The sequence below is a fragment of the Anomaloglossus baeobatrachus genome, chromosome 8 (assembly GCF_048569485.1).
Source record: "Anomaloglossus baeobatrachus isolate aAnoBae1 chromosome 8, aAnoBae1.hap1, whole genome shotgun sequence".
Classification (NCBI taxonomy): Eukaryota; Metazoa; Chordata; class Amphibia; order Anura; family Aromobatidae; genus Anomaloglossus; species Anomaloglossus baeobatrachus.
The window spans coordinates 236,645,771-236,669,584 of NC_134360.1; the positions used below are offsets into that span (position 1 = coordinate 236,645,771).

Here is a 23,814-nt window from a genome sequence, read left to right on the forward strand (position 1 = left end):
TGATACCCAACATGCCCGATCCTTTATTCTCCTCTATCCCCCACCATACATGGCTACTCATCTCAATAGCGAGAGACACCTCTAGTGGTTAGTAATCTCCTTGGAGAATAAAGGACTGGGCATGTTGATATCCAACATGCCTGATCCTTCATTCTCCTAACGTTTGTCAGGGTATTCATGTTAAAAGCTTGTCTAATCCCAGCAAATACAGTAGGGATGACAACATTCATCTAAGAAGTATGACCACCTGGAAACATTAAAGGGATTGTCTGGCTTTACATTTCTTTCTGGTATTTTTGGCCACCTCCAGACATGAAAGTCAGGGGAACATCCCACCTTTTGATCTGACACAATGCCAGTAAATCAATGTCACAGTGGAATGAACACGAGGTCACATTAATGTACTGCTGTTTTAAAGATAAACTTCCCTGTATAGAGTATACGAAAGGCGACAACCACTTATGCAAATTAGTAACATGTTCTGTGCAGTTGTCACTTCCCTTCCCCCACTCCTCTATAGAGCATTCCTTAACAGGGGGCAGCGCTGAGCCCAAAAGAAGCTAAACTGAGGCTGAGGAAAAAGACATTCAGAATATTTATTCATATTATCTGCAAGCAATACAAGCAATGCAGGTAATATAGGTAATGAAGGCAATACAAGCAATGCAGGTAATACAAGCAATGCAGGCAATACAAGCAATGCAGGCAATACAAGCAATACAAGCAATGCAGGTAATACAAGCAATGCAGGTAATACAAGCAATGCAGGCAATACAAGCAATGCAGGTAATACAAGCAATGCAGGTAATACAAGCAATGCAGGTAATGCAGGTAATACAAGCAATGCAGGTAATGCAGGTAATACAAGCAATACAGGCAATACAAGCAATGCAAGTAATGCAGGTAATACAAGCAATGCAGGTAATGCAGGTAATACAAGCAATGCAGGTAATGCAGGTAATACAAGCAATGAAGGTAATGCACAAGCAATGCAGGTAATGCAGGTAATACAAGCAATGCAGGTAATGCAGGTAATACAAGCAATGCAAGTAATGCAGGTAATACAAGCAATGCAGGCAATACAAGCAATGCAGGTAATGCAGATAATACAAGCAATGCAGGTAATGCAGGTAATACAAGCAATGCAGGTAATGCAGGTAATACAAGCAATGCAGGTAATGCAGGTAATACAAGCAATGCAGGTAATGCAGGTAATACAAGCAATGCAGGTAATGCAGGTAATACAAGCAATGCAGGCAATACAAGCAATGCAGGTAATGCAGATAATACAAGCAATGCAGGTAATGCAGGTAATACAAGCAATGCAGGTAATGCAGGTAATACAAGCAATGCAGGTAATGCAGGTAATACAAGCAATGAAGGTAATGCAGGTAATACAAGCAATGCAGGTAATACAAGCAATGCAGGTAATGCAGGTAATACAAGCAATGCAGGTAATGCAGGTAATACAAGCAATGCAAGTAATACAGGTAATACAAGCAATGCAGGCAATACAAGCAATGCAGGTAATGCAGATAATACAAGCAATGAAGGTAATGCAGGTAATACAAGCAATGCAGGTAATACAAGCAATGCAGGTAATGCAGGTAATACAAGCAATGCAGGTAATGCAGGTAATACAAGCAATGCAGGTAATACAAGCAATGCAGGTAATACAAGCAATGCAGGCAATACAAGCAATGCAGGTAATACAAGCAATGCAGGTAATACAAGCAATGCAGGTAATGCAGGTAATACAAGCAATGCAGGTAATGCAGGTAATACAAGCAATACAGGCAATACAAGCAATGCAAGTAATGCAGGTAATACAAGCAATGCAGGTAATGCAGGTAATACAAGCAATGCAGGTAATGCAGGTAATACAAGCAATGAAGGTAATGCACAAGCAATGCAGGTAATGCAGGTAATACAAGCAATGCAGGTAATGCAGGTAATACAAGCAATGCAAGTAATGCAGGTAATACAAGCAATGCAGGCAATACAAGCAATGCAGGTAATGCAGATAATACAAGCAATGCAGGTAATGCAGGTAATACAAGCAATACAGGCAATACAAGCAATGCAAGTAATGCAGGTAATACAAGCAATGCAGGTAATGCAGGTAATACAAGCAATGCAGGTAATGCAGGTAATACAAGCAATGAAGGTAATGCACAAGCAATGCAGGTAATGCAGGTAATACAAGCAATGCAGGTAATGCAGGTAATACAAGCAATGCAAGTAATGCAGGTAATACAAGCAATGCAGGCAATACAAGCAATGCAGGTAATGCAGATAATACAAGCAATGCAGGTAATGCAGGTAATACAAGCAATGCAGGTAATGCAGGTAATACAAGCAATGCAGGTAATGCAGGTAATACAAGCAATGCAGGTAATGCAGGTAATACAAGCAATGCAGGCAATACAAGCAATGCAGGTAATGCAGATAATACAAGCAATGCAGGTAATGCAGGTAATACAAGCAATGCAGGTAATGCAGGTAATACAAGCAATGCAGGTAATGCAGGTAATACAAGCAATGAAGGTAATGCAGGTAATACAAGCAATGCAGGTAATACAAGCAATGCAGGTAATGCAGGTAATACAAGCAATGCAGGTAATGCAGGTAATACAAGCAATGCAAGTAATACAGGTAATACAAGCAATGCAGGCAATACAAGCAATGCAGGTAATGCAGATAATACAAGCAATGAAGGTAATGCAGGTAATACAAGCAATGCAGGTAATACAAGCAATGCAGGTAATGCAGGTAATACAAGCAATGCAGGTAATGCAGGTAATACAAGCAATGCAGGTAATGCAGGTAATACAAGCAATGCAGGTAATACAAGCAATGCAAGTAATGCAGGTAATACAAGCAATGCAGGCAATACAAGCAATGCAGGTAATGCAGATAATACAAGCAATGAAGGTAATGCAGGTAATACAAGCAATGCAGGTAATGCAGATAATACAAGCAATGCAGGTAATGCAGGTAATACAAGCAATGCAGGTAATGCAGGTAATACAAGCAATGCAGGTAATGCAGGTAATACAAGCAATGCAGGTAATGCAGGTAATACAAGCAATGAAGGTAATGCAGGTAATACAAGCAATGCAGGTAATGCAGGTAATACAAGCAATGCAGGTAATGCAGGTAATACAAGCAATGCAGGTAATGCAGGTAATACAAGCAATGCAGGTAATGCAGGTAATACAAGCAATGCAGGCAATACAAGCAATGCAGGTAATGCAGGTAATACAAGCAATGCAGGTAATGCAGGTAATACAAGCAATGCAGGTAATGCAGGTAATACAAGCAATGCAGGCAATACAAGCAATGCAGGTAATGCAGATAATACAAGCAATACAGCGTACCTGGTGAGATCCCCAGTCGCTTTCCAGGATAAAAAATCTGGCAGATCAAAGAAGTGTCCGGCCTGATCCCAGCATTCCTGGCCTAAATTCTGGGAATACAGAACAAAACAGACATCAGCTCAGGACAGACGTCGCCCATGTCCCCTCCCCCACTGCTCAGAAGTTATTCCTTATACTAGAAAAGCTTCTCCTATAGAAAAGAGCCTATAATATGTGCGGCCGCCCTGAGGCCTGACGGCACGGGCACTCAGAATTTGGGAATTTTTAAAATACATTTTCCATATAATCTATAGATAATTATGCAACACTGGTGGTAATGTCATTTTGACCGGAACCTTCCTTTAAATTGAATGAGCCCCATTTATTTTCCTACCATTCTTCATTATATATTGGATTTTAGTTTCGTAAATCTTCATTCAGTACATATATATGTCTGATATAAAAGCTCCAGAACGAAATCAGCTGCATAGCCTTACAGGTAAATTAAAAAATCTTATCTCCCATCAGTCACCACTAGAGGGAGCTCACTGCATGCTGATTGTTCATACAAATCAACAGATTATAGTGAGCTCCCTCTAGTGGTGACTGAATAAATATTACGGTATTATTATTTTATATATTATATTATATATTATTATTATTTAGTGATGATGTATTCTAATTTGATATCTATGCAGGTGATACATGAAACATGGCTCAGATAGATGTAATAATACATTATAAGTACGAAAGTATTGGGACACACACATCTTAGTCACTGAATTCCATATTAATGTACAGTCCCATTGGCTCCGGCATATAACATCTGACCCCTTTGCCCCAAAAGTATAACATCTGGCATTTCTGCCCCATTGTCCCAGTGTATAACATCCAGTCCCTTGTCCTCGGTGTATAACCTGCAGCCTCTCGTGTAAAACCTCCAGCTCCAGCCATACTGTTGGCCTTAACTAAAGTGACAGAGTGGCCAGTGGTGCAGAGCTCAGTGATACCAGCGCATCCTGTAATAGGAGACATCGGGGTAACAAGTCCATTGATGACATTTCTTCCTCCTGAATCTTCCCCATCACCCTTTAGTGATTTTATTGAAAAGTGGAAGAAATTGCAGCAACTCAGCCATGAAAAGGAGACCCTGTAACATTACAGAGCGGGGGGGTCAAGTGCTGAGGAGCAGAGGACAGAAAAGCCATCACCGCTCTGGTGACTCCATAACTGCAGAGTCCAGATCTGCTCAGGTAATATCAGTATATACACTGCACCCACCGGGAGCTTCAAGGCCAAACAGCTGCAGCCGTACATCACCAAGCACAATGCTGAGCCGTACATCACCAAGCACAATGCTGAGCCATACATCACCAAGCACAATGCTGAGCCGTACATCACCAAGCACAATGCCAAGCCATACATCACCAAGCACAATGTTGAGCCGTATATTACCAAGCACAATGCCGAGCCATACAATACCAATCACAATGCCGAGCCATACATCACCAAGCACAATGCCGAGCCGTACATCACCAAGCACAATGTCGAGCCGTACATCACCAAGCACAATACTGAGCCGTACATCACCAAGCACAATGCCGAGCCGTACATCACCAAGCACAATGCCGAGCCATGCATCACCAAGCACAATGCCGAGCCATGCATCACCAAGCACAATGCTGAGCCGTACATCACCAAGCACAATGCTGAGCCGTACATCACCAAGCACAATGCTGAGCCATACATCACCAAGCACAATGTTGAGCCGTATATTACCAAGCACAATGCCGAGCCATACAATACCAATCACAATGCCGAGCCATACATCACCAAGCACAATGCTGAGCCGTACATCACCAAGCACAATGCTGAGCCGTACATCACCAAGCACAATGCTGAGCCATACATCACCAAGCACAATGCTGAGCCGTACATCACCAAGCACAATGCTGAGCCATACATCACCAAGCACAATGTTGAGCCGTATATTACCAAGCACAATGCCGAGCCATACAATACCAATCACAATGCCGAGCCATACATCACCAAGCACAATGCCGAGCCGTACATCACCAAGCACAATGCCGAGCCGTACATCACCAAGCACAATGCAGAGCCGTACATCACCAAGTACAATGCAGAGCCGTACATCATCAAGCACAATGCTGAGCCGTACATCGCCAAGCACAATGACGAGCCATACATCACCAAGCACAATGCCGAGCCGTACATCACCAAGCACAATGCTGAGCCGTACATCACCAAGCACAATGCTGAGCCATACATCACCAAGCACAATGCGGAGCCGTAAATCGCCAAGCACAATGCTGAGCCATACATCACCAAGCACAATGCCGAGCCATACATCACCAAGCACAATGCTGAGCCATACATCACCAAGCACAATGCCGAGCCGTACATCACCAAGCACAATGCCGAGCCGTACATCACCAAGCACAATGCTGAGCCGTACATCACCAAGCACAATGCTGAGCCGTACATCACCAAGCACAATGCTGAGCCATACATCACCAAGCACAATGCTAAGCTGTACATCACCAAGCACAATGCTGAGCCATACATCACCAAGCACAATGCCGAGCCGTACATCACCAAGCACAATGCTGAGCCATACATCACCAAGCACAATGCTGAGCCGTACATCACCTAGCACAATGCCGAGCCATACATCACCTAGCACAATGCCGAGCCATACATCACCAAGCACAATGCAGAGCCGTACATCACCAAGCACAATAATGAGCCATACATCACCAAGCACAATGCTGAGCCATACATCACCAAGCACAATGCCGAGCCGTGCATCACCAAGCACAATGCTGAGCCGTACATCACCAAGCACAATGCTGAGCCATACATCACCAAGCACAATGCTGAGCCATACATCACCAAGCACAATGCTGAGCCATACATCACCAAGCACAATGCTGAGCCATTCATCACCAAGCACAATGCTGAGCCGTACATCACCAAGCACAATGCCGAGCCGTACATCACCAAGCACAATGCCAAGCCATACATCACCAAGCACAATGCTGAGCCGTACATCACCAAGCACAATGCCGAGCATTGGATGGAGTGGTGTAAAGCTGCCACCACTGGACTCTGGAGGAGACGTGTTCTGTGCAGTGACGATCACACTTCTCTATCTGCATCTGATGGAGGAGTCTGGGTTTGGTGAATGGAGGACATTACCGCCTGACTGCATTGTGCCGCACCGGGGGGGTCACTCAGAAATCCCCCGCGCTGGCTACCAGTACGTCACAATCGGGGGGTAACAAGTGGGGGTCACCCCTCCTTTATACCTCCCGACCGACAGACAGAGCACGTGACGCGCTCTCTAGCGCCCCTCTTATAGTCAGGCCAATTATGGAATTGCCCGACCATAAGCAAGGAGGCCGCTATACTACTTATGCCGATTATTGAAGGGTCCCCGGTGAGAGTAAGGTATATATTCCCCCGACCTCCGCGGGCGGAATATATAAAATCTCCCCGAATCTCACTGGCCTCCCCACAATAATCCTTGGCACAATTCGCTGCCACCAACCGATTTACGGTAACTATTAGCCGAACACACAGACGTGGGATTCAAGATCGAGATAACAGAACAGCCCAAGATTAATTATATAATTTAATCAGCCTAAAGCACACTAGAAACTACAATATATACAATAGGGAATCTACAGAATATACATATGTCAGAGTACAGTTACAGATAAAGCATGGTTTACAACAGGTATGCAATTCAATCAGTTACCTTGTGCGTCTGGCCACAGGGGGGCGCTGTAGACCAGGTTTCTAGGAACTCCCACAGATGTTTCCTGCACGTGACCCCCAGCGAAAGAACACTGGAAAATGGCCGAAGTAGGGTTATCAACCTGGACAAATCCAGGTCCCCTCCTACCTTCGTGACCTCAGAGGGAGCACTGCTCCACCCCTGGCTGGAGTTATGGACAAAATCCACAACATGGAATATGGCCATAACTTGGCCTGGGAGCGTCGTAGGCGGACGCCAACGCTCTCATTGTGACAGTTATGAATTTAGCTACAGAACGAGGGGACTCATGACCTGTCTGCCAGTTCCCCATTGGCTGATATCACGCCTGGGGCATTTCCCAATGTCCTGCTCCCATAAAAAGGGTGTGCCAGCATCGTCCGCATGCGGAGACACCATTTTTATGGTTGCCATATTTATCGGAAATATGGCTTGCGAGATATGAACCATTTTTTACTGGAGTCGTTCTGTCTGGCTATTTCCATAGCCTTGCTAACTAGCTAGCAGCCCCCACTACAGGGTCACGGCAGGGAGTCATCCTGTGTCCATTGTCCCCAAGCCACCTAATTTCCATATCACAGGACATGGCCATGGAGGTGTAAGTGGAACACTGAGAACAAGAAGGGAGGGGGCACTGCCAGGGAGTGATGAGGGATTATGACTGGAGTCACAATTCATCTTCATATCCCGGGATTTGCCTCACACCTCCCCCCTTTTGAGGGCGCTAGGGGGCAGCACACTCCGGTGTTCCCCCGTGCGCCCGTCCGCGACCTCTCCTTGTCGGGACAGCCCGTCTGCGTTACCGTGGTCACGGCCCCTTTTGTGGCGAATGGTGAAGTTGTATTGCTGGAGCGCAAGGCTCCATCGCAACAATCGCCCATTCGTCCCAGAGACGGTGTGCAACCAGCTGAGGGGATTGTGGTCCGTCTCCACGATGAAGTGGCGCCCGTATAGATAGGGTTGCAAACGCTGCAGGGCCCACACTATGGCCAGGCACTCCTTCTCCATCGTGGAATAGGCAACTTCCCTTGGTAACAGCTTCCTGCTCAGGTACAAGACTGGGTGCTCTTGGCTCGCAGAGTCCACCTGGCTGAGCACCGCACCGAGGCCGAAGTCACTGGCGTCGGTCTGTACTACAAACGGCCGCGTGAAGTCGGCTGCCTGTAGCACGGGCGGGCTGGACAGGGCGTCCTTTAGGGCCCGGAAGGCTGTCTCGCAGTCCATTGTCCAATCGACTGCAGAGGGCAGCTTCTTCTTGGTGAGGTCCGTCAAGGGCTTTGCCAGGCTACTATAGCATGGAACAAACCTCCTATAGTACCCAGCGGTCCCCAAGAAGGACATCACCTGCTTCTTGGTCCTGGGGGTGGGCCAGGTACGTTACAGGGTTGAGCTGCTGGTACACGAGGTATGGGCCTTCCCAGGCTGCCTGAAGCTTGTCCTGTGGTACGGGGACCAGTACCCACACCTTTTGACCCACTTGGTAGGTCCTCTCACAAGCGTTCTGGTCGTACCAACGCTTCTGATCGGCCTGGGCTTGAGCCATATTGTCGTGTACCAGTTGCGTCAAGGCCTGCATTTTGTCCCGGAAGCGCACGACATACTCGATAACCGACACTCCAGGGGTGGCCAAATCCCCTTCCCAAGCCTCTTTCACCAGAGCCAGGGGGCCCCGCACACGTCGCCCGTACAGGAGCTCAAACGGTGAGAATCCTGTTGAGGCCTGTGGAACCTCCCGGTAAGCAAATAACAGGTGTGGGAGATACCGCTCCCAGTCACGCCCATGGGAGTCGACCAACATCTTAAGCATCTGCTTTAAGGTGCCATTGAACCGCTCGCACAGGCCATTAGTCTGTGGATGGTACGGGCTGGCCACCAGATGTCGCACCTGGACTTGCTTACAGAGGGCCTCCATCAGCTGGGACATGAATTGGGTCCCCCGGTCAGTGAGCATTTCCTGGGGAAAACCCACTCGGGAGAAAATCTCCAGCAATGCGGTGGCCACCTTGTCAGCCCGAATGGACGACAAGGCCACTGCTTCTGGGTACCGGGTGGCATAGTCCACTACCGTCAGTATGAAGCGTTTCCCGGAGCTGCTGGGGATGGCCAGCGGGCCGACCAGATCCACAGCCACCCTCCTGAAAGGCTCATCGATGATTGGCAGAGATACCAGTGGGGCTTTGGGGCGTGGCCCCGCCTTCCCCACTCTCTGACAGGTTTCAGACGAACGGCAGTAGGCAGCCACATCGGCCCCCATTTTTGGCCAGTAGAAATGCTGGTTTAACCTGGCCTTGGTCTTAGCGATCCCTAGGTGTCCGGCCATCGGAATCTCATGTGCGATCCGCAACAACTCCGTCCGGAACGGATAGGGTACCACCAACTGTCGGTCCCTGGGCCACGCCTCCGGTGAACCCTGCTGGACCGTGGCCCGGTACAGCCGTCCTTGGTCCCAGACCACTCGCTCCGGGTCCGAGTCCGAGGGAGGCTGTGCCGCCTGCTCCTTAAGAGCTTTCAGGCTGTCGTCAGCTTCTAACGCTGCCTGAAACCCCTGACTAGATGTGGCCAGAATCGACGAGACTGTCACATCTTCAGTCAGTACCCCGGGACCTGTGTCCTGGCCTCCACCTGACTCGGCTGCCACTTGGTCAGAAGGGGAAGAGCTATCGGACCTCCGGGAGGCCCCTTGGCTTCCAGCACTCCCACTGCGGGTGACAGCGGCCACAGCCGCTGCGACCGTGGGTCGTGCCTGCTCCTCCTCCGTTCCTGACCAAGTCGCCGGTTCAGGCAGACCTACCTGGCTTCCTGACACCCCGGTTGTGGGGGAACCATGCACCGAGATCTTACCTGGGAGCACTTCCGCTCCTGGACCGGCCCCAATCTCACCTGCCTGTTCCCCTCCTGCAGCAACAGAACCCCGCTGTGAAATCTCTGGGGACCCCACATTTGCTGTGGTAGCCCCCACCCCACACACTGGTCCTCCCCCTGCAGCACCCTGCTCTCTGCTTATCCCTGCAGAGGGCAGCAGATCCCAGCTCACAGGCTGATTACTTGTAGAGGCATTGTCACACCTTTCTCTGACCCCCTCCCCTGTCACAGCTGCAGCTGAGTGTGTGTCTATGGTGTCTATGCAAGCAGAAATATCAGAGTTCACTCCCTCCTCCCTTACATCATTCATAGATAACACATTAACATTGTTAGGAGTCATGTCAGTACGGGCTGAAGGTTCAGCCCTTGGGGGGGGCCCAAACTGGGAGGTTATCTGCCCCAAATCTGTCCCAAGTAGCACGTTTGCAGGGATCCGATCAGTTACCCCCACCTCCCTCACCCCTCGCCCTGCGCCCCAGTCCACATAAATGTCAGCAACAGGCAGCGCCGGGTCAATGCCTCCAATCCCGGAGACAGCGAGGGTTTTTCCAGGGATCAATTCTTGGGGGGACACCATCTCAGGCCGCACCAGAGTCACCTCCGAGGCGCTGTCTCGCAGTCCTATGGTCACAGACCGGCCGACGGTGACAGGTTGGAAGCTGTCCAGGGACCTACCACCACCCCCACCCACACAATACACCTTGGGCGGCCCTTGGGACGGGGACGGAGCCGGGGCCTTGGGACGCTGAGGGCACATGGCCTTGAAGTGTCCAGGTAGGTTGCACTGGTGGCACCGTCTTGGTTCTGCCACGGGCCTGGAGAGGGGAGTTGAGGGGGACACCCCCTGCAGTCTAGGGGCAGGTGGGGCAGTCGCAGAGTTCATCTTACCCCCTCTCCAGGTGCTGCTGGTGGCTGCTCTCCTGGCTTCAGGAGCCCGATTGTTGGTGTAGTCATCGGCCAGGGCAGCTGTAGCCGTGGACCCCTTTGGCTTCTGGTCTCGGATGAACTGGCGGAGATCCTCAGGGCAGTTCCACAAGAGTTGCTCCGTGATGAACAAGTCCAGGATCTCCGGTCCGGTGGAAAGCTGCAGGCCTTGGGTCCAGTGGTCGGCAGCTCGGGCAAGTGCCCGCCTGTGGTCAGCCCAGGAGTCCTTTGGTCCCTTCTGCAGGGTCCGGAACTTCTTGCGGTAGGACTCCGGAGTGAGGTTGAACTGTTGGATCAGGGCCCGCTTGATGGTGTCGTAGCCCTGATCTGCCTCAGCAGGCAAGTCCCCAAGGATTTCCAGGGCCTTACCCCTTAAACGGGGGGTCAGGTATTTGGCCCACTGGTCCTTGTCCAGATGGTGCTGCAAGCAAGTCCGTTCAAAAGCAGTCAAGAAAGAGTCCAAGTCTCCATCCTTCTCCAGCACTGGGAAGTCCTCAACACGGACCTTTGGAAGTTTGGTGTCTCGAAGGTCACATGTGGCTGATGAGGGCCGGAGCTGAGCTAGCTGCAGCTGGTAGTCACGGTCTGCCTGTCGCTCCGCAGCCTCACGCTCTGCCTGGCGCTCTTCACGCGCTGCTTGCCGCTCCGCAGCCTCAGCATCACGCGCTGCCTGCCGCTCTGCCCTGCGCTCTGCCATGAGTATCTCGTAGGTATCCCGGTCTCCCGCCTGGAGAAGGGCCATAGCCATTTGGAGAAGGCTATCCGAGCCTCCCAGGCTCGGTGGAATGGCACGTGGTGATCTGCGGCCCGCTGCGGAGCCTGGTGCTTCACTGTCCCTTGCAGAGCGGAGGGCTGGCATCTGGCTCGTTGAGGACCCTTGGGTGAGCTGCTCCTCATCTTGTCCATAATTGCTAGGTTGTGCAATGTCCTCTGCAGAACGGTTTTCTGGCGTCGAGCTCCTGGAGGACTCGTGGGCAACCTCCTCATTACTGTCCACAGCACCGTCCTCCCTCTCTTCGGCTCCTGCCTTAGCATTGGCCAGTTGCATAGCTCTGCTCCTGGTGCCATCAGCCATTCTTGCAGACTTTTGGTCACTGACACAGAACTGACACCTGATGCCTCCACACACCTTACAGTATCTGCACTCTGACACTCTAGTGTTGAGCTGGTTTGAAGACCCCAGCAGCCACAGCTGCTGCAGGCAGTCTTTAGTGTCTGGGAGTATGGGTCTCACACTCACACACACTATTATCTCGATCCCACCGCTATGCCACCAATATGTCACAAACCACCGGGGGGGTCACTCAGAAATCCCCCGCGCTGGCTACCAGTACGTCACAATCGGGGGGTAACAAGTGGGGGTCACCCCTCCTTTATACCTCCCGACCGACAGACAGAGCACGTGACGCGCTCTCTAGCGCCCCTCTTATAGTCAGGCCAATTATGGAATTGCCCGACCATAAGCAAGGAGGCCGCTATACTACTTATGCCGATTATTGAAGGGTCCCCGGTGAGAGTAAGGTATATATTCCCCCGACCTCCGCGGGCGGAATATATAAAATCTCCCCGAATCTCACTGGCCTCCCCACAATAATCCTTGGCACAATTCGCTGCCACCAACCGATTTACGGTAACTATTAGCCGAACACACAGACGTGGGATTCAAGATCGAGATAACAGAACAGCCCAAGATTAATTATATAATTTAATCAGCCTAAAGCACACTAGAAACTACAATATATACAATAGGGAATCTACAGAATATACATAGGTCAGAGTACAGTTACAGATAAAGCATGGTTTACAACAGGTATGCAATTCAATCAGTTACCTTGTGCGTCTGGCCACAGGGGGGCGCTGTAGACCAGGTTTCTAGGAACTCCCACAGATGTTTCCTGCACGTGACCCCCAGCGAAAGAACACTGGAAAATGGCCGAAGTAGGGTTATCAACCTGGACAAATCCAGGTCCCCTCCTACCTTCGTGACCTCAGAGGGAGCACTGCTCCACCCCTGGCTGGAGTTATGGACAAAATCCACAACATGGAATATGGCCATAACTTGGCCTGGGAGCGTCGTAGGCGGACGCCAACGCTCTCATTGTGACAGTTATGAATTTAGCTACAGAACGAGGGGACTCATGACCTGTCTGCCAGTTCCCCATTGGCTGATATCACGCCTGGGGCATTTCCCAATGTCCTGCTCCCATAAAAAGGGTGTGCCAGCATAGTCCGCATGCGGAGACACCATTTTTATGGTTGCCATATTTATCGGAAATATGGCTTGCGAGATATGAACCATTTTTTACTGGAGTCGTTCTGTCTGGCTATTTCCATAGCCTTGCTAACTAGCTAGCAGCCCCCACTACAGGGTCACGGCAGGGAGTCATCCTGTGTCCATTGTCCCCAAGCCACCTAATTTCCATATCACAGGACATGGCCATGGAGGTGTAAGTGGAACACTGAGAACAAGAAGGGAGGGGGCACTGCCAGGGAGTGATGAGGGATTATGACTGGAGTCATAATTCATCTTCATATCCCGGGATTTGCCTCACAGTGGAGGAGGATGATGCTCTGGGCTGTTATCAGAGGTCATCATTGGCCCCTCAGTTCCAGTGAATGGAAATCTTATGATTCAGTAGAAGACATTGTGGACAATTATAACTTCCAGATTTGTGGGGACAGTTTGGGGAAGACCCTTATCTGCTCCCCATGACTGACCCCAGTGCAGAAGCACAGAGCCCGGACCTCAGGCATAGCCAATAACTAGACCGGAGATTGTGACCCTGGCTTCACCAAACATCAGACTCATATCACTAATGATCTTCTGGATGAAGGGGCAAAAAAACCCCACAAACTCCTCTAGAATCTTGTAGAAATCCTTCCCAGAAGAGCGGGAGCCATTATATCAGCAGAGGGTCTGACGCCATATTAATGTCTATGGATGTAGGATGGGAGGTCAGGAAAGCTCCTATAGGTGGAGGGGGGGCACATACTTTTCTCCATATAATGTATATGAGGTAGTGAATGTTGCACTTACAGATACAGGGGTGATCATTCCCTTTACACAGTGCAGATATGGAGGAGTCATGAGCGGTTTTGGACTGATCACATAGAGGAGCAATGAGCAGATGTGCAGCTTTCAGCAGATGAAGGCTGAGGATGATGGAGTGAGTGTGCGGCACTCATGTCTCTATATAGGGCTGAGATAACGGGACATTATCCGCCGCCTTCCCCTCCGTGCCCGTGTGTTTCTGCAGGAGCCGTTATATGTTCCTACATTACACGGGGGAGATTATGATAATGGACTTTGCAGAGTCCTATAGATAATGGGACGCAGCCAACACACTAATTGTAAGGTCCGTGTGTTCCCCTGCCAGGCCCAGCTATCGGGTATGGGGGAGCTTCCAGCTGGAGCGCAGCACACAAGGTGCAAGTTCAGCTTTTCACAGATTTTATTTAGCCACAAAGCGGATCATATGACTGCTGAAAATGGATCTGAACGATATTATCATAAAACTGAAATATTTCTTCTGTGTCAGCTCAGGAAGCTGTAAAATTAATAGCGTATGGTGGGAATGAATCCATGAGTACCCCGCCGAGCCCCCGCCAGCGAAAAACACAGACTATACGTCCTTGTGTTGTCCTTTTAATGCTTGTAAAAACTGGGGGTGTGACAAGAATGACATCACTCCGTCCACCGTAAGGGTGATGATGTGACGTTACAGTTAGTCCATTGTTTCTTCTCTTTTTTTTTTTGCAATCATTGTTTTTTGTTTATTGGATACTATAAACCTGGTTGGAAAAAATATTACACAATGTCATGAATCCTGCTCCTGTATTACCACATCTTAAAGCACGGCTGCCATTCTGGAGCTTAGAAAAAGTGGATAATGTTTGGACACAACAACAAAAAATGGTTGCTGCTTTCCAAAAACAGCACATCTCCCTGTCTTTGGGTTGTCCCTTTCTTGCTTGGAAAAGATGGGTGACAAGAATGGCATCACTCTATCCACCGTAAGGGTGATAGCCCGACTTTACAGTTATTTCTATTTTATTATTCACCAGTTTAATTGGCTTCTTTCTAGTCCATTGTTTCTTCTCTTTTGTTTTTCCTTTACACTTTGGACGTACGGCACCCGTTAATGATGTAGTCATTAACCACCAGTGCTTGAGGTTTGCAATCATTGTTTTTTGTTTGTAAACCTGGTTGGAAAAATTGTTACACAATGTCAAGAATCCTGCTCCTGAATTACCCCATCCATCATAAAGCACGGCTACCATTCTGGAGCTAGGAAAAAGTGGATAATTTTTGGACACAAAAATAAAAAATGGCTGTTTCCTTGATGGCTCGACTTTACAGTTATTTTTATTTTATTATTCATCGGTTTAATGGGCTTCTTTTCAGTCCATTGTTTCTTCTCTTTTTTTTTCCCTTTATTCTTTGGACGTATGGCACCTATTAATGATGTAGTCATTAACCACCAGTGCTTGGTGTTTGCATTCATTGTTTTTCGTTTGTTGGTTACTATAAACATGGTTAGAGAAATGATTACACAATGTCACAAATCCTGCTACTGAACGGCTGCCATTCTGGAGCTAGGAAAAAGTGGATCATTTTTGGACACGACGACAAAAAAATGGTTGCATTCTTCCAAAAACAGCATATCTCTCTGCTCTTGGGTTGTCCCTTTCTTGTTTGGAAAAGGTGGGTGTCAAGAATGGCACTACTCCACCAATCCATGAGTACCCCGTCGAGCCCCCACCAGAGAAAAACACTGATAATAAGTCTTTGGGTTGTCCTTTTAATACTGGTAAAAACTGAGTGACAAGAATGGCACCACTCCATCCACCGTAAGGCTACTGACCCAGCTTTACATTTCTTTCTATTTTATCATTCACCAATTTGATGTGCTTCTTTTTAGTCCATTGTTTCTTCCCTTTTTTTTTAACACTTTGGTTGTATGACACCCGTTAATGATGTAGTTATTAACCACCAGTGCTTGGTGTTTGCAATTGTTTTTTGTTTGTAAACCAGGTTGGAAAAATTATTACACAATGTCATGAATCCTGCTCCTGTATTACCACATCATAAAGCACGGCTGCCATTCTGGAGCTTAGAAAAAGTGGAAAATGTTTGGACACTGACAAAAAATGGTTGCTTTCTTCCAAAAACAGCACATCTCCCTGTCCTTGGGTTGTCCCTTTCTTGCTTGGAAAAGATGGGTGACAAGCATGGCACCACTCTGTCCGCTGTATGGGTGTAGTGACCCAACTTTACAGTTATTTTCATTTCATCATTCACCGGTTTGACATGCTTCTTTTTACTCCATTGTTTCTTTTCTTATTGTTTCTTCACTTTACACTTTGGGCTTACGGCACCCGTTAATCACGTAGTCATTAACCATCAGTACTTGGTGTTTGCAATCATTGTTTTTTGTTTGTTGGATACTATGGTATAAATCTGGTTGGAAAAAGTATTACACAACGTGTATTGTGTTATTACAAATTTTAGGATCGCTACTTCCTATAGGTGGCGCTGCGCTAGAGTTTGTCTCCTTTCCTGGAGAGACAATTTGAATAATTCCCACAGGGGCATTGCAGCTATAAGTCCCCTTACTGGCAGCCAGACTGGCTTGCAAAATCTCCTTAAGGAGAATAGTGTTCCCCCGTGGTCCCCACAAAGTTTCTCATGAGCCAGATCAGACACCCCATACTTTGCACTGACGAGGGGCAAGCACCCCGAAACACCGTGTCTGCAAATTGGGATTCTGATCTGGCTTATATATTCTAGGTTATATGCAAAGGATTGTTAAAAATCCACTTTTGACTTTTCGGATCGCTACTTCCAATAGGTGGCGCTGCGCTAGAGTTTGTCTCCTTTCCTGGAGAGACAATTTACACAATGTCACAAATCCTACCACATCATAAAGCATGGCTGCCATTCTGGAGCGTAAAATGTGGATAATTTTTGGACATAACAAAAAATTACTTCTTTCTTCCAAAAAAACAGCATATCTCCCAGTCCTTGGGTTATCCCTTTCTTGCTTGGGAAATCTGGGTTACAGAATGACACCACTCTGTCCGCCATAAGGGTGCTGACCCAGCTTTACATTTATTTCTATTTTACTATTCACCGGTTTGTTGTGGTTCTGTTTAGTCCATTGTTTCTTCCCTTTTTTTTTCTTTACACTTTGGTTGTACAGCACCAGTTAATGATGTAGTCTTCAACCACCAGGAGCATGGTGTTTGCACTCATTGTTTTTTGTTTGTTGGTTACTATGAACCTGGTTGGAAAAATTCTTACACAATGTCATGAATCCTGCTTCTGAATTATCACATCATGAAGCACGGCTGCCATTCTGGAGCCTGTAGAAAGTGGATAATTTTTGGACACTACAAAAAACTTACTTCTTTCTTCCAAAAACAGCACACCTCCTTGTCCTTGGTTGTCCTTTTCTTGCTTGGTAAAGATGGGTGACAAGAATGGCACCACTGTCCAGGGTGATGGTCCAACTTTACAGTTATTTCTATTTTATTATTCACCGGTTTGATGTGCTTCTTTGTAGTCCATTGTTTCTTATGTTTTTTCTTTCTTTACACTTTGATCGTACGGCACCCGTTAATCATGTAGTCATTAACCACCAGTGCTTGAGGTTTGCAATCATTGTTTTTTATTTGTAAACCTGGTTGGAAAAATTGCTACACAATGTCAAGAATCCTGCTCCTGAATTACCCCATCCGTCATAAAGCACGGCTACCATTCTGGAGCTAGGAAAAAGTGGATTATTTTTGGACACACAAATAAAAAATGGCTGTTTCCTTGATGGCTCGACTTTACAGTTATTTCTATTTTATTATTCATCGGTTTTAATGGGCTTCTTGTCTGTCCATTGTTTCTTCTCTTTTTTTTTTCCTTTACTCTTTGGACGTATGGCACCTATTAATGATGTAGTCATTAACCACCAGTGCTTGGTGTTTGTATTCATTGTTTTTCGTTTGTTGGTTACTATAAACATGGTTAGAGAAATGATTACACAATGTCACAAATTCTGCTACTGAAATACCACATGACAAAAGCACGGCTGCCATTGTGGAGCTAGGAAAAAGTGGATAGTTTTTGGACACAACAACAAAAAAATGGTTGCGTTCTTCCAAGAGCAGCATCTCTCCCTGTCCTTGGGTTGTCCCTTTCTTGCTTGGAAAATCTGGGTGACAAAATGACACCACTCTGTCCGCCGTAAGGGTGGTGGCCCGACTTTACAGTTATTCCTATTTTACTATTTACTGGTTTGATGTGCTTTTTTTTAGTCCATTGTTTCTTTTCTTATTTCTTTCTTTACACTCGTATGGTACCCGTTAACGATGTAGTCATTCATTGTTTTTTGTTTGTTGCTTACTACAAACCTGATTGGAAAAATGATTACACAATGTCACGAATCTTGCCACATCTTAAAGCAAGGCGTCCATTCTGGAGCTTGGAAAAAGTGGATAATTTTTGGACACAACAACAAAAAATGGCTGCTTTCTTCCAATAACCGTATAGCTCCCATTTTATTTCTCATTTTATGATAAAGTGAATGGTGCCATTAAAAACTACAACTCGTCTCACAAATAATTAACCCTCAAATGGCTACGTTGAAGAAAAAAAAAAAAGAAGGGAAGTTAAAAATGAAAAATTGGCTCTGGGCATGAAGCGGTTAAATGAGCACCGATTGACTTAGTCATTAACGATTGATACGATTGATAGGAAGAAAAAATTAACGATTAATTAAACGATTAATTAATTAATTTATAACAAAATATAAATAATTAATGATTAATTAAACGATTAATTAAACGATTAATTAAACGATTAATTAACGATTAATTAAATTAACGATTGATAGGAAGAAATCTGCTTGTGTAAATAAACTTTTTAGATTTACCTCACTTTTAAGTGATTTGCAAGAGACAATCAGCCATTAATCAACATTGGCCGCCTTCAATGTTGGAAATAATCACCATGTGGACTATCGGTAGCCAAAAATGTGTCCGAATGTAAAAAGGCACAAAAGAAATAGCAAAGATACACAAGAAGGATATTAATAGGCGGCAGTAATATAAAGCAGTCTGGCGGCGGCACATAATCTATGAGTCTTATTCACCACGCGTTTCGGGGCCATAAATCTTCTGCACTTTCAGGCAGAAGGCTGCAAGGAGCTGATTTATTCCAGTTAAGTAATGGAGAGAGCAAATGGACTTACACAATTGATATCCACCTCTCAAGAAAATGTACCCTCTTCAAGTAATGTTAATTACACCCCATTAACGTGAGGCTGTCAAGTGCGTCTTGAGGTTATTTCTCGCGACCTTAGCCTGTCTGCACCTTATTGCCACGCATTTCGCCGTGTTTTTTAAGGAGACAACGTCTTGTGCTTGAAGCCGATGCCACTTAGTTCACATTTGGCTTTCATTAGGATGACAGTCGAGGAGATCAAACGTAAAAGAGCGGCCAAAAAACAGTAAAAAAAATGTTGGTCTGAACACAAAAAAAAAAGTTTTGTTTTTGGTTAACTGAAGGACGACCACAACAAGGATGGATTTCAAGTATACGGGGGGGGGGGAATTGTCGGCCGAGGAAGAATTTCTTTTTTTTTCTTCTACTTTTTGTAATGAATTTAATTTACAATTTGTGTTTGGTGAATACATTTCCTCAGGGTAAACTGTTTTGGAACTGAGAGTTTTTGGTCTTTTTTGCTTACTTTTCTATGTGGTTTCTATAAGTATAAGTTGATGGCTATTCTTAGGCCGGCTTTGCACACTATGACATCGCAGGTGCGATGTCGGTGGGGTCATGTCGAAAGTGATGCACTTCCTGCATTGCACTCGACATTGTAGTGTGTAAATCCTAGATGATACGATTAACGAGCGCAAAAGCGTCGTAATAGTATTATCGGTGTAGCGTCGGCGAATTCCATAATTACGCTGACGCGAAGGTCCGATGTTGTTCCTCGCTCCTGCGTGTGAAGCCGCAGGAGCGAGAAACATCTCCTACCTGCGTCACCGCGGCTAACGCCGGCTATGCGGAAGGAAGGAGGTGGGCGGGATGTTTACATCCTGCTCATCTCCGCCCCTCCGCTTCTATTGGCCGCCTGCTGTGTGACGTCGCAGTGACGCCGCACACCCGCTCCCTTAATAAGGAGGCGGTTTGCCGGCCAGAGTGACGTCGCACGACAGGTGAGTCCATGTGAAGCTGCCGTAGCGATAATGTTCGCTAAGGCAGCTATCACAATGATATCACAGCTGCGACGGGGGCGGGGACTATCGCGCTCGGCATCGCAGCATCGGCTTGCGATTTCGTAGGGTGCAAAGTACCCCTTAGTGTAGGCTATCAATATATGATACATAGGGTCCCAACGTCTGCAACCTAAAGGGGTTGTCCAGGACTAATCCTTAGGATACTTCTCCATTCTTATAAAGACTCATTCTTAGGATCAGTGGGATCCCAGCTGTTGGACCTCAGATAATAGCAAGTTATCACCTATCCTCTGAATAGCCAACAACTTGCTGTGTTGGGAATAGTGCATTAATGCTCTTGGGGCTAGGTTTGTTCCTCAGGGGTGGGGCAATGATGAATATGCTCCTCCAAGTTCAAACACACACACCCTAACAGTTCATAACAGTAGAAACTGAAACATAGTTACAATATATTGAATGTAATGATTGCTCTTTGGACTAGGCGTGCTCCTCAGGGGTGGGGCAATGATAATAAAGCCCCTCCCAGATCAAATACACACCCCCCTAAGATTCATAGCAGTAGAAATTGAAACATAGTTATAATATATTCAATGTAATAATTGCTCTTTGGGCTAGGTTTGCTCTTCAGGGGTGGGACAATGATGATAATGCTCCTCCCAGTTCAAATACACACCCCCTAATAGCTCATAGCAGTAGAAACTGAAACATAGTTACAATATATTCAATGTAATGATTGCTCTTTGGGCTAGATTTGCTTTTCAGGGGTGGGGCAGTGATAATGCTCCTCCCAGTTCAAACATACACCCCTTAAGAGCTGATAGCAGTAGAACCTGAAACATAGTTACAATATATTCAACGTAATGATTGCTCGTTGAGCTAGGTTTGCTCTTCAGGGGTGGGGCAATGATGATAATGCTCCTCCCAGTTCAAATACACATTCTCTAAGAGCTGATAGCAGTAGAACCTGAAACATAATTACAATAAATTCAATGTAATGATTGCTGTTTGGGCTAGGCTTGCTCCTCAGGGGTGCGGCAATGACAATAAAGCCACTCTCAGTTCAAACACACACCCACTAAGCAGACATAGCAGTATAAACTGAAAAATAGTTATAATATATTCAATGTAATGCTTGCTCATTGGGCTAGGTTTGCTCCTCAGGGGTGGGGCAATGATAATGCTCCCCCCAGTTCAAATACATATCACCAATGAGTTGGTAGCAGTAAAAGCAAACATAGTTACAATAAATTCAATGAAATGATTGCTGTTTGGGCTAGGTTTGCTCCTCAAGGGTGGGGCAATGATGATAATGCTCCTCCCAGTTCAAACACACCCCCCCTAAGCGCTGATAGCAGTAGAAACTGAAACATAGTTACAATTAATTCAATGTACTGATTAAAATAGAAGCCAGTGTAAGATACGTACTTCCTTCAGCCAGAGGAGCTTCGGTGGCTGCATCTCAACAGACATCCCGCCCCCAACATAACGTAGGACGCCATGTTTGGTTCTATTAATGCGTTCTACTTGACTTCCTGCCCGATGATCCATCCACATAATCACATTCCGGTTACGATCACCTGAGTAAAAGAAGACGTTTTAGGTTATGAAACTAATTAAAAGAACAGAATAATGGACTAATAAGGTGTAACTCTCCTGCTGAGACAGTAGTTACACCTGTAGCACTGACTACTATAAAAATATACCTGTCAACTGTTCTAAAAAGATATATTCAGATACAGTATATTCATGCAAAATTTGGGTGCACAGTCCACAGCTTAAAGAGATGTAGTTTGTATAAGTTGGTGTTTTGAGGCGAGTTGGGGTGCATTTCCAGATGAGATGGGGGGGCAGCTTAAACACCCTTTTCCCCCCCATATAAAATTAGGCTTCATCCATAATTCCTTGCTATACTTTAACCCTCGTATATGTGAAACTCTAGCTTTTTTCATCCTGATCATATTGATTCATGAATGGAATTCATAGAATTCTAGAAACAAAATGACGGACCCTTGACTAGGAGAAGTCAGTGGATATAAGGGTGACACAGCCCCTCTGGTTTTCTTTGAATTATATATCATGCTTTAGCCCCTGATGATCAACACATGTGGAACTCTCATCCGCCAGTGTGTACATTCACATCTGTTGGAAGTAACAAAACTACCATGTTTCCGGTTGGCGGCCATCCTATCATTTATAGTATGTCTTATGGATTCATTTTCGTCTGGACTATGGCAACTCTCCTCTAATTGATCTCCCTCTTGCTAAACTCTCCCATTTCCAATGCATCCTGAATGCAGCAGCCAGGATCATATTTCTGTTCAACCACTACACTGATGCCTCCACCCTGTGCCAGTCACTGCATTGGTTACCCATCCGCTACAGAATACAATATAAACTTATTATTATTATTTATTATTATAGCGCCATCAATTCCATGATGCTTTACATGTGAAAGGGGTATACATAATAGGGACAGGTACAATAATCGTAAACAATACAAGACACAGACAGGGTAGGGTTTCCTCCTTGAGAAAGCAATAGTACCTCCGCGAAACGCGCGTTGGTGGTGATCCTGCTCCTTTTGGGTATGTACACTTGATATTGATCATGTGTCGGGTTTTTTCTTTTGTCACACTTTGACCTTAGTACTTTTAATGACCTGTGTGTCTTATATGCATGATGCTACTTGGACCTGAGTCTAGCCTAGATGCACTTGCACTTTAATATTATTCTCTTTATGCTGCTATGACTGACCTAGGGATCCTTGTGGTGTTATATTTGTCAATTTGGGTCTTCTTATAACAATCTGTATTTCATGATTTTTCCTGAAACATGTACAATGTTTTTGACACATTAGTGATTGTGGTTCAACTCCCCTGATACTCCAGCCTCCTCAGATAATTCCCTATTATATTTAACATACGGTTACTTTATTCTGAGCAGACTGGAGATCCTCTTCTTTCTTGCACCCGGTCTGTCCGTGGTCCCTTCTCTTTTATGATAATACATCACACGAAATTTACCGAGTATCACCCCATTTGCCCTTGTTACCTGGGATCCTCTCAGCTATACAGGTGCCTTTACACCTTTATTGTATATACAGGTTGAGTTTGACCACATCACTACGTTTCTGTCTCATGCCCTGCCAACTTACCATCTACCATCCATTTGGTTTGTTTCACCTCTCCCATGGCTACATGAGACAGACAAAAACATCCCATTGATTTCAATACCATGTGCCCCCTTTGATTAACTGATAGTTGTTTTTAAATTTTGACCAATTGCTGTTTTTTGCGTGTGCATCTTTCCTACTAATAAAAATCGTCATATTTGCATATATATATACTCGCCTTCGTCCTGTTTTTGTGGTAATTGTGAGTAGTGCATACACGCTGCTGGTATACATATGCCGGCAGCGTGCTTTACCTCATGGCTCTTTTATTGGGAATTAATCTCATAAGACACAGATTGGTACAGGAGGATAGCGGACCCTGCCCGCGAGGGCTCACAGTCTACAAGGGATAGGTGAGGATACAGTAGGTGAGAGTAGAGCTGATTGTGCGTCGCTGCATCAGACTGAGGGTTACGGTAGGTTGTAGGCTTGTCGGAAGAGGTGGGTCTTCAGGTGGAAGA

The 23,814-nt window shown here is 46.2% G+C and overlaps 1 protein-coding gene across 3 annotated transcripts in view; it reads right to left on the reverse strand.

Moving 5' to 3' along the window:
- Positions 1–23,814, reverse strand: part of FGGY (FGGY carbohydrate kinase domain containing) — a 298,106-nt gene that overhangs the window by 247,100 nt on the left and 27,192 nt on the right. For all 3 annotated transcript variants that reach the window (XM_075320405.1, XM_075320406.1, XM_075320407.1), the window contains exons 4-5: positions 21,607–21,758; positions 3,381–3,469 (exon numbers count right to left, since the gene is read on the reverse strand). In XM_075320405.1, the coding sequence (XP_075176520.1) occupies positions 3,381–3,469; positions 21,607–21,758 (241 nt within the window). The remainder of the gene's footprint in view (positions 1–3,380; positions 3,470–21,606; positions 21,759–23,814) is intronic.